The sequence below is a fragment of the Ahaetulla prasina genome, chromosome 6 (genome assembly GCF_028640845.1).
Source record: "Ahaetulla prasina isolate Xishuangbanna chromosome 6, ASM2864084v1, whole genome shotgun sequence".
Taxonomy (NCBI): Eukaryota; Metazoa; Chordata; class Lepidosauria; order Squamata; family Colubridae; genus Ahaetulla; species Ahaetulla prasina.
In genome coordinates this window covers 54,874,581-54,887,247 of record NC_080544.1, presented here as the reverse complement: position 1 = coordinate 54,887,247, position 12,667 = coordinate 54,874,581, and the positions used below count along the sequence as shown (strand labels likewise).

The 12,667-nt window shown below is 32.7% G+C and overlaps 1 protein-coding gene across 8 annotated transcripts in view; it reads left to right on the top strand.

Annotated features, from left to right (window-relative positions):
* Nucleotides 1–4,161, top strand: part of ADD3 (adducin 3) — a 105,897-nt gene extending 101,736 nt beyond the window's left edge. For 7 of the 8 annotated variants that reach the window (XM_058187816.1, XM_058187818.1, XM_058187814.1 and 4 more), the window contains 2 exons: nucleotides 746–841; nucleotides 1,578–4,161. In XM_058187816.1, coding sequence (XP_058043799.1) covers nucleotides 746–841; nucleotides 1,578–1,870 — 389 coding nt within the window. In that variant the 3' untranslated portion in view covers nucleotides 1,871–4,161. The remainder of the gene's footprint in view (nucleotides 1–745; nucleotides 842–1,577) is intronic. The other variant, XM_058187820.1, reaches the window with a different exon arrangement.
* The last annotated feature ends 8,506 nt before the right edge of the window (nucleotides 4,162–12,667 follow it).

Genomic DNA, 12,667 nt, shown 5'->3' with positions numbered 1-12,667 from the left:
ATTTAAAATTATTTTCTCTTTCTGAAAACTCTGGAATAAACATAGATAATGTAACAATTTATATAATATATGTATAAGACTGGATAAATGAAAGTACTCATACACTTGTATTGCTTTTGTATATTACTAATATAAAAGCACATAAGTACAATTAAGTACAAAAACTCAGAATAATAATTAGATATTCTTGAACCAGTATGTTAGTCTTTAAAAGACATCATTCCTGAGCGAAATGGTCTGATAGCTGTATGTTCTGTTGCCTGAAGTTATAGCAAGCAATCTTCTAACCTACCAATTTCTTATTTTTGAAAGCGTAAAGATTCAAAGGTAAAAACCCCTGTATTTTAGCATTTTGTTCACCCATTTTCATTCAAAGCATCTGATAAAGGCTCTTTAATAATATGGGCATTACTAATTTACTGTTGTCTCTCACTAGCATTTTCAACACTAACACTGCATATATTGTTTTGACTACTTTAATCACAGTATTGTTACTTAAGAAGCTATGTTCTCATAGAATACTTTCTTCTAACTATTTGGATTCATGTTTGATATACTCTACATTTAATAATCATAGCTTGGAAATAATATGAGTTTATAATCTAATTAGTGTTATAACATTTGCATGATCAGGTCAATATGGCTAAACTATTTGCCTTTTTGTATGTACTAATCTGTACTGACTTTTATGTGTGTTGTGTTTATTTTGGCATGGCTTTTACTAACTCAGGCTCTTGTCCTACAGATGCTGATCAGGAATTATTCTCAGATGATGGGTCCTCTGTTTCCCAAATTAACTCTCAAACTCAGTCCCCACAAAATGTCCCTGACAAATTTGAAGGTATATAATGTAATGTCATGTGCAATATTACAACTCCGGAAGGTGTAAATGCTATTTGCCATTGCACAATATTGTGAGACTGTAAATCCTTCCTTACAGTCTATTTTTTAATCCCAAAGATCGATCATAGAAAATATAGTCAAATTCTTAATATGTAAAGCCTGGTACAATATCCATATAAATTATGTCATTTTGGTCTAATCTCATTCATCTTTCAAAAATAGGCCACCTAAAAAGACAATTTTCAGCCATTATGTTAATTTGTGTTCTACCCTTAATTACAGTTTGTTTGTTTGTTCGTTTGTTTTTAATGCTTTGTTCCCTGCATTATGTAGTACAACTTAGTCTACTAATGCCAGTCTAACATAACAAACAGGTAATGATGCTGCTTAGCAGGGTGTACCTTCTAGTTAGAGGTATATTCTGTATGTCCAATTGTGTCTGGAACTTGGTTAAAAACCTGATTCCAGACACCCAAGGAATATTAATATTACTTAATGTCACTTTAAAGTGAAGCTTTAAGGGGGGGAAAGTAATACAACACAATACAACAGAAAAGTAACACGGGATAAAAAAGGAACTGAAGCCCAGATTATCAAATTTTACAAAGTCCCAATTTTCTAAAATTCCCAATCCAAATTGTATTTAGCCCTATTTAGAATGTTACACAATCATCTGTTCTATATAACCACCAAAACAAGAAAGAATAAAATATCACTTTTTCCCCCCCTTCCAGAAAATAATGACAGTTACCTACAGGATTCTAACCTCACTTCTTTGGAGCTGCCAGTTGTCATGAATGGCAAAGAAGATGTACACGATGTGGAAGAAGATCTTGCCCAGAGAGTCAGCCAGTTAACTACTAGTACTGTAGAGAATATAGAGATTACAATTAAGACTTCTGAGAAGATTGAAGAGACCCTTTCTCCTGAAGGCTCTCCTTCCAAATCACCATCAAAGAAGAAGAAGAAATTCCGTACTCCATCCTTCCTGAAAAAAAACAAAAAGAAGGAAAAGGTGGAGGCCTGAGGTTTCATTGACACTTTAGTCATACATCTAATCAGTCGTTAAAATGGTCAAGTAGGGTTATGCAAGAAACTGGGCCTTAACCTAAGTACAGAACTGGAAACAATTACATAGAAACTGGGTTTTAATTAATTAAATGAAGAATTCATCTCTTAATTAGTACAAATAAAATTATTATGAGAATTTTAAGTATTTAGTAGTTCCACCACAAACTAACACTGGCAGTTGGTCCACTATAATGCCACAGTAATTTCAGATATCCTTATCTAGCAAGTTACACATGAAGATTTTTGTTGATTAAAATGTCTTCAGCAATTTCACTATTGAATGATCAGATAGTGTTTGTTTTTAACCTACTGCCACATTATGTAATTGGGTGATGTTTTTTTGGATGATCTTGATTTTGTCCCTGCCTCAAAGGGTGGTGTCTCTCTAATCACACCCTCACAAACCTTGGTCATTTAATTATATAGTGGCACATAATTTTAGAAGGGGAAACTGTAAAAGGAATTGCATTTGGAATTTTACAGACTCTGTGAAGGTTGCATTCATCAATAATAACTTTTGCCAAATATTCATTTTAGTAAGATAGAATTTTTGAAAACTTTTTTTATTCTATCAGTTGGGGGCAGGGAGAAAGCCCTTATTTTTCAATAAAGGGGATTTTATACACTTAACATTGATAACTTCGTTTAACTACGGCAAAACAGAAAAAGAATTTTATATGTTGAAAATTTTGTATACCATTCAATATAAAGTATTATAGGCATGTAAACCAAGCATTTAACAGTAGAATGTATTCAACAATGCTTGGTGTAGAGTATACTTAAATATAATTCATGAATCCAGAACGTCTGACATCAGATATAAAGAGCGTAAAAATTTACTGGATTCAATTCTAAATCTTACTATATTTTTTTCTCATAATATTATTGAATGAAGAAAAATAATCTTGATAACCTATGATCTTCCAGAAGATCAGTTCAAAGTGTGTCCTAGTTTCTTTAGCCTTTCTGAATTATTTCTGCAGAAATTTCTGTTGAAATCTCAAAGTATGAGATAAGAGTACAGGTGGCAAGGCTACAGAATGACAAAACCAGGGATGAAAAGTTAGATCACTAGCGAGCAAAATGTCACTATTAGTATATGTAGTACTTCTGACACTCCTGTAGTCACTTTTTGGATTGCCTTCTGAAAAGCAGTAAGCCCAATAACTGGGAGGAGCTTATGTTACTGGAATGAGGCTGTATTGCCATTTGAGTACAAGGATATGTGGATCCCATGAAATGACTTGGATGCAGCTGCATTTATGTTGCACTATAAACTGATCATCTGGAAAAGACCATAACCAAATAAAAGAGACAAAACTGGAAAAGGGAAAGTGAGATGGAAAGAATAAGGGCATGGAGAAAAAAATGAGGGGTAGTTTGTGGATTATTTTTCATAAAATATATGTCATGGAATTGGGGGTATTTTTATTAAATTGATGGAACATCTGTTTTATATTTTAAAATTACAATAGAGGATAGGGTCATTTTAATCTAAATTTTGCCTTCTCAATGAATCTTAGAGCAAATTAGTGCTGATTTGTAAGTGCTGATCCTGCCATTTGTTCTTCTTGCTGGTAGTTTTATTTTGTTTTGAGTTAAACAGAAAAAGAAAACAAATCTGTAAATACACACTAAACATGAAAACGAACTATAGCCTTTTTACATCCATAGGCACAAGCGGAAGTACATCTTAAATGTGAATGTTACTTCCAGATTGCCGGTTGAAATATATTACCATATATAGATGGTTGAATATGGCCGGGATGTGATTTGGCATGCAAAAACTGAGTATAGCATGTTACAGGGCTGGTGAGCTTTGACTGTGTAAGTGTGGCAATGCAGTGCAGAAGTGAATCTGGAAATGATATTTTAAATATCTCAAAATACTGGAATCGGTGTGTTCTCTTAAAAAATAGTGGGACTATCTAAGTTACTTAATTTTTTATGTTCTACATTTTTTGTGTTGTGTTACAACATATGTAGAAACAGTAACCTGTGAACTATGCTTTTCATAACTTTAAAATCTATATCTAAATGAATGCAATGTGCATAAATATTTTTTAAAAATGCAACCGTGAACTATTTGCACCTTTTTTCGCTAATGCCTCTATTTACTTGCTTTGGCATATGAATGAGCCAGCCAACTGTGTCCTGTGGAAAAAGATATATAAATGTTGTTGGAAATTGCTTATAGATGTAATGCTAATTAATGTTAAATCACAAATAAACAGTATTTTAAGTAGATGAGTGTGAATGATATCTTTTTCATGGTATTCTTCAACAGAGAAGTATATAGTATGCAGCTCTTAAAATATATAATTGTAATCAGTTTATTTTTAAGTGGAAATTTAGAAAATTATTCAGAAGAATTGCTTCAGATCTTGCCCAAGTACAGTACTTTTTTGAATTTCAGAAAAGGTTTTCTATGTGAGCCTGAAAAAAACCTGTTATTTTAAATACTGCATTAATGTTAATGAGTGCATTCTTTAAAGTTTCTCATATGGAAAAAGATTAGGCTGCTTTAATGAATAATTGAGAAATGCTATACTTATAGGTAGTTAGAAACATTCCAAATAACTAGCAAAACTTTCACAACCCTATTATGCATAGAGATATTTATTAATAAATTATAACTTCTTTAGAATAAAATCATATAATAAATAAACCTATCAGATTACACATTTTGAATTTTAGTTACAACAGGATTTTTGTGTTTGTTAAAGCCAGAAAAAGGGAAAAATACTTTTTGTACTTTTAGTGCAATCCCTGCCATATCTGCTTTCATGTAAATTACAGAGTACCCTATTAGTGTAATAATTGTGATGTTATTATCACACAAATGCAGTTGTACAATTCAGAGCTATGCAGACCATGACCATAGGATGGCAGTGGTTCCTGTTTGTAATTTTGATTTATATGGAATTAATCCCTTGAAAGACAATTAGCAAGCTGCTTTCAAAGAAAGTATGTTGAGGGAAGTTCTGTGGGCATCATTCCAGCTACACTGCAAATAGATGAAAGAGAACAGCTGGCTTTTTTTGAATGTCTCTGTTTGTCGACTCAGTTAGGAACCCAGAAATGGAATGTTCTTCTCAGAGTTCTCTCTCTTCCTACACCCATAGAGATATTTTGCTTGATTTTTAAAAAGATTATTAAGCTGGTTTTACTAACTTTACTAACTAGGTACCTGAATAGAATATTAGCCTCTTATAAGATGATAGAACTGATATAGTTAACATGCTAAATAAGCCTCCATTTTAGGTCTGTATTCATAATACTGGCATGGAACAAACTGAAAAATGCATTGCAGTTCTAATGCAGAATGCATGTACATACTTGTGAAATACATCTGCAAAATTATTAGTTAAAATTGCTATGTATGTTTTGTAAAAGCATTTTTATGTGTGCTTTGACACATACAATTAAAAACAGCTTTGAAATCAAGTTCGTAGATAAATTGGGTCAAACATTGACTAAGATTTAATATAGATTTTATACCAATTATAAAAACTATATTTTTTGATCAAGCATTTCTTTCTGGGTGAAGAAAACCTTAAAAGGATCTGTAAGATACAATGGAGAAGCACTTCATCATGTTTGTTACTTCAGTAAAGTCCAGATTGTAGAGAAAAGATGAGCTAGAAAAAAAAACACCTACCTATGGATACCCAAATAATAGAAAGGAAGAAATAACCATTCAAATCACACTATTTGTTATAATGCCAAGTTTAGAGTGAATCTGGTATAATGGTTAAAGCATCAGGCTACAAACTGGAGGGCTGTGAATTCTACTTCTGCCACAAAACTAGCTGGATGACCATAGACCAGTCATTCCTCTCAGCCCTAGGAAGGAGGCAATGGCAAATCACTTCTGAAATCTTGCCAAGAAAACTGTAAGGGACTTGTCTAAGTGGTCACCAAGAGTCAACATTGATTCAAAGATTTTTAATTTTTTTTTGTTCAGGCTGCATTTTGCTCCTTTTAAGTGGTACATTTTATGCATTATTACATAATTTGAAAATTCCCTTAGTTTTTGGATGATTCATATTTTAGGCCAGTAACATACAATAATATTGAATATTTTTCTGGAAGAAACCTTAATTTAGTTGTCTGTGACTTTCTCTGGATATTAAACATGTCGAATTACAGTTCCCAGTATCTCTGACCATTAAGCATGTTGGTTGGGAGTTATAGTTCAGGAATATTTGAAGTGTGACAAAACATCTGTTGTTTTACTATAATGTGCAGAGCATAGAATCCTTTTAGATTATGATATTTGAAATAGGATTCAAGCTAAAAAGCTTGTTTAGCATTATCCTGAGCAATAACCTAAAAGAGAACTCTAAATTATATTAAACATTTTAAAAAGCTAAGACAAACATACAAGCAGACATTTTATCATCCAACAAAATAACACTATCTGCGAGTTAGTGTGAGGTTTGCTGCTTGTTTATATACAGTAGCTTCCCCTACCAATGTTGGTGGTAGTGTGATTTTCTCCTTGGTAGTTTCTTGATTTGGATATTTTTACTGCTTGATCTGTGTTAATCTCTGTTTATTGGGGTGTTGGTTGCTGGAAAGGATGTGTTCTGGTCTTTTTGTTTCCTTCTTAGGGTTTTATTGTTTCTTTTGAATGGTGTACAAATATGATTTATTTCTATGTATTTATTGATCATTGATTTGTCTGAATGCCAAGCGTCTAGGAATTCCCTGGCATTTGGGGTTTGGTTTGGTCTAGAATGCATACGGTTTCCCAAATGAAACTGTTGTGTCTGTCCAAGTCTTGTGAGTTTATTCATCATGTCTTCTAACTGCTGGTTGGTATTCAGAGATGCACTCTGCTAGTTTTCTGCCTGTCTATCCTACACTGTGATTGTTACAGTCCTTACCCTGTATGTTGCAGATGACTCTACATTTTTATTTTTATTTATTTATTTATTTTGTCAAGTACATTTTAGATAATATATATAAGTATAAGCATGAATTGAATACATAAAGTGAATACAATTAAAGGGAACGTTAGGACAGGGACGGTAGGCACACTGGTGCTCTTATGCACGTCCCTTACAGACCTATTAGGAATGGGGTGAGATCAACAGTAGACAGTCTTAGGTTAAAGTTTTTGGGATTTGGAGATGAGACCAAAGAGTCTGGTAGTACATTCCAGGCATTAACAACTCTGTTACTGAAGTCATATTTTTTGCAGTCGAGTTTGGAGCAGTTCACTTTAAGTTTGTATCTATTGTGTGTTTGTGTATTGTTGTGGTTGAGGCTGAAGTAGTCATTGACAGGTAGGACATTGTAGCAGATGATGTTATGAGCTATGCTTAGGTCATACTGAAGGCGGCGTAGTTCTAAATTTTCTAAACCCAGAATTTCAAGTCTGGTGGCATAAGGTATTTTGTTGCGAGCAGAGGAGTGGAGGACTCTTCTTGTAAAATATTTCTGGATGCATTCAATTGTATTAATATCCGATATGCAGTGTGGGTTCCAGACAGATGAGCTGTATTCGAGAATTGGTCTAGCAAATGTTTTGTATGCTCTAATTAGTAGTGTAATATTACCGGAGAAGAAGCTACGTAAGATTAGGTTAACAACCCTTAGTGTCTTTTTGGCAATGTTGTTACAGTGGGCTTTGGCACTTAGATCATTTGATATGAGTACTCCAAGGTCCTTGATAGAGTGAGGGTCATCTACGAGGTCATGTCCACTTAGCTTGTATTTTGTGTTCTGATTCTTTTTCCCAATGTGTAAGACAGAGCATTTGTTGGTTGAGATTTGGAGTTGCCAGTTTTTTGACCATTCCAACACAAAGTCAAGGTCTTTTTGAAGGGTAGCAGCATTGTTGGTAGTGTTTTCAACTCATGAGTTTTTTTCTCTGCCACACAAATTTAAATATATCCTTTTGCCACTGTTTAAGTGGTGCATCAGTTATCAAAATAGGTATTGTCTGAAACAAAAACATAATTCTAGGCAAGATATTTTTATTACACAAATTTTTCCCAGCAATGACAATTGTAGCTTCTTAACATATGTTTTTTAACTTCATGTCTCAATGTAATTATTTTGAGATAACTTAACAATTTCTGTTTGTCATAGTAATACCCAGCTTTGTTTTACTTCTCTATCTTAAAATTTGTTTTATGTATCAATTGGTGGCTCAACGGACTAAGTCTGTCTGTTATTAACACAGCTGCTTGCAATTACTGCAAGTTCAAGTCCCACCAGGCCCAAGGTTGACTCAGCCTTCCATCCTTTATAAGGTAGGTAAAATGAGGACCCAGATTGTTGGGGCCAATTAAGTTGACTTTGTATATAATATACAAATGGATGAAGACTATTGCTTAACACAGTGTAAGCCGCCCTGACTTCGGAGAAGGGCGGGATATAAATTCAAATAAAAAAAAAATTCTCTTTCTTGTGTTTTTGGTTAACGTTTTCATCTTCTGTTTGTTCATCCTAAAAAAACGATAAAATTCTTTTTAATTTTCCCATTAATGCTCAAATTCCCTTTAAATTATCTTCTAAAACAAACACCAAACCAAAAGCCCTTACCTTTTAATTTTCTTTTTTAATCTTTACCCCTACAATCGTCTTATCTCATATTTCTGTTTAGTACTTCAGGAACCAATATAAACAAGGAAGGGAACAGTGGAAATCCTTGTCATTTCTTTTCATATTTCATAAGGCTTTGTTAGCTCTCCATTGACAATTACTTCTGCTGCAAATTATAAATCAGTCTTACCCATTCAATAAAATTAATTCTTTTTTTTTTTTTATTATTATTTTTTTAAAAAAATTTCAACAAACAAAAAAGAAAATACATTATTACACCCTTGTGCTATACATAAAAGGAAGATTTGGGTCTTCGGATATATCCTCATGATTGCCAAAATCCACGTTCTTGAGGTACAGGTACTGAAGCGTCCAATTTTCCAAGCGCATAGTCCACAAATGGTTTCCAAGTCTTCCAGAAAATATCTTCTTTATATACAAATTTATTCCACATTTTACTTAATCCCTTTAACCAATAACTTCTAATTACACATTTTGAATTTGCTTTATCTAAAAACCACCTTGATCCAAATTTCTCTATATCCCTTAACTCTAAGTCTCTCCAATAGTTGTCTTCACCTTTAAATATTTTTACCACTATCCGGATACCATACGCACAGTAATAATTAAATAATTTGGGGATTCCCAATCCACCTTCCTTTTGATTTTGATACCACATTTTCTTCACTAATCTAGGTCTCTTCCCACCATTACAAAATTTATCCAATTTTTTCTGATATCCTTCAATATCTTTCTCTGTCAGATTTAACGGAAGCATCTCGAATAAAAAGTTAAACTTGGGCAGCAACATCATCTTACACATTGCAATTCTACCGAACCAAGACAACTTTAACATTTTATATTTGTCTATCTTCTTCTCAATTTCATTAATCACCACATCATAATTAAGTTTTTTCAATTCTTTAACCTTGAGTGAAAGCACTATACCCAAATATTTCAATGTATTTTTAATCCTTATCCCAAATTGCTCTTGCATATTCTCACACTCATTTCCATTACTATCCATCAATAATTCTGACTTTGACCAATTTACTTTCAGACCTGTCATTTCCTCAAATTCTTTCAAATGCTTATATATCTTTTTCAGGTCTTTCTCTACATTTTTCAAAATAATTAAAGTATCATCCACATACAAATTTATCTTATACCCCTTATATCCTTCTAATTCTTCATCTTTTTCTATCATTTTTGTCAAAATTTCCATAGCCAATAAAAATAATGTTGGGGACAAGGGACATCCTTGTCTCGTACCAGCTTCTAATTTTATCTCTTCAGTTAATATTCCATTCACCTTCACTCTTGCACTGCTTTTTTGATACAATTTTGAAATAACATGTATAAACTTATTACCAAAGCCTAAAGCCTCCACAATTACTTTAATAGTTTCCCATTGTACAGAATCAAAAGCTTTAAAATATCCAATGATACTATACCAATTTTATCACCGTTATATTCAGCTACATCAATAAAATTTAATACTCTTCTGACGAAGTCACTCATGTATCTGCCCTTCACAAAACCTACTTCTTAGTAACTTATATATCTATCTATAAATCTATTTAATCTATTACTTATAATAGCAGTAAATATCTTTGCATCCTGATTAATTAAAGAAATGGGCCGATAGGACTCAATCCTTTCTAAATCTTTATCTGGTTTAGGAATTAGGGATATCACCGTTCTATTCCATGACGAAGGTACTTCTCCACCATGTAATATTCCATTGAATAATTTTTGCAATCTTGGTATTATTAATTCTTTAAATTCTTTATAAAACTCAACAGGTAATCCATCCTCACCTGGAGCTTTCCCTAATTTTAATTTTTGTATTATTCCATTAATCTCATCTTGTGTTATATCTTCTTCCATCAATTCCTTATATGTTTGATCAATTTTCACCACATATTTTTCTAAATAGCTTTGCAATTTTCCCCGATTAATTGGTTTCTTTGAATATAGATTCTGAAAAAAATTTCTAACCACTTCACATTTCTCTAATTTTTTATAACATCTTATACCTCTATCATCTATCAAAACTCCAATTTCTCTCTTCTCTCTTTTATCTTTCGCCATCTTTGGCAATAACTTAGAATTTCTATTACTACATTCAAAAATTCCTATTTAAATATCTCAAATTTCTTTTACCAACTCTGTATCTTCTTCTATCATTTTATTTCTTAACATATTAAGCTCCTGAAGAATTTTTTTCTTTAGTAAGCAAAATTGATTTTCCAATTCTTTAATCTGATTTTATCTCTTTCCATTTTAATTTTATAATTTTTATATTTCCTACTTGATAATTTAATACTCTCCCCTCTAAACACCGCTTTCATCGTATCCCAAACAATTTCAAATTTAACCTCCCCGTTATCATTTAATCTCCAACTTTCCTCCAATTTTTAAGTATCCATTTTTATCCTTTTCATTTTATACAATTTCTCCTCATATCTCCAATAGCTTCTTTTTCTCAAAATTAAAATCTAAGTCCACCATAACTTCTGCATGATCAGAATCTTTAAATTCCCACATTTACCTTATCCACATAATTCAATAAGCCTTTAGAAAGAAAAATATAATCAATTCTAGAATATGTATTATATATCTTAGAGAAAAAAGTATATACTCTTTCAATTCCTTTAACCTCTCTCCACACACCCACCACGCCGTTTCGAAGCATCCACGTATTTAAAATCCCCATTTTATTTGCTCCTCCACAGCGATTGGGGTTAGTACTGTCTATTTTATCTCTGATTAAATTAAAATCCCCAGCCACAATTACTTTCCTACACTTTCATTCTCCAAAATTTTGTTATTTTTCAAGAAATTCTCTTTGTTTTCATTCGTAAATATAAATTAACAAGTGTCACTTTTTCCTCATTAAGATTTCCAACAATTATTACATATCTTCCATCTTCATCCAAAATTACCTTATGTTTTCAAAGTACACCCTATCTGATATCAGTGTTGCAACTCCTCTAGCTTTTGAAGTTCCAAATGCTTTTCATATATTTGCATACCTTTTATATACATTCTATTTGAATCTTCAGATTTCTGATGGGTTTCTTGTAAAATAAAATATCTGGTAAATCTTTTAATCTTAAATTCCAATCTTCTTCTTTAATCTGATTCCTGTACCCTTCACATTCCATGACATTATTTTTATAACTCCCATTTAAAATATAAATTTTTAATCCTATCCCGCATCTTCCTTTCTGTGCCCAAAACCCAACACCAAACTCCCACATAACCAACATTTAACATATAAAAACAACAAGAAAACAAAAAAAAACAAAAACAAGACAAACAATAAATACAAACAATCTTCTTCCCCACATCCTCATCGGTTTCGCCTCTATAAAGAGAATGGGGAGAGGGACGTGCCAATGTCCGGGCCACTTCTTTCGGGCTGTCTATTTAAATTCATCACTCAAAAAAAAAGATAATGATGGCTCTCTCCCGCATTCAACTTCATATTTTCCAAGACTCTTATCTGCTTCTTCTCCTACTGTATCCTCATGACTTTTCTTCTGTTCAACCAACACAGGTGATATTTCTTTCCTCTTTAACCCTTTGGGGTCTTGCCCTCCAATAGCCCCTTTTTCTTCTTCTGGGGTTGATGTTTCCACGTGTGTTCCACCCATCTTAAGCATTTGGTCTTTTATCTCCATTAAATCCTCCATCTCAATCAGTCCAAGTTCCCGTAAATATAATAGTGCATCTATATCTGGGGTGATTGTACGCATCCTTCCTTTATAAAAAAATTTCAATTGTTGTGGTGGCCTCCAATTATATTTAATTCCATTATCTCTCAAAACTTTTGTAATTGGTTTTAAAAAAAATCTCCATGCCCTTTCTTCTCTTGATATATCCAGAAAGACTTGAATAGTCTTCCCTTCAAACTTTAAAGCATCTCCCATCTCTCTCACCTTGGCCATAACTTCCAGCTTATCACCAAGATTTGCAAACCTGACAAGCACATTCCTGTTAAAACCATTTTGCCTTCTATATCCAATTCTAAAAACACTTGCCAGATCTGCTATTGTGAACGTAAGTTGCGTATCCAAATCATTAATCCATTTCAAAACCCGCTGTTTCAATTTATCCTCCTTTTCTTCTGAAATCCCGCGGATAACCAAATTATATGTCCTCATCTCTTCTTCCAAGAGACAAATTC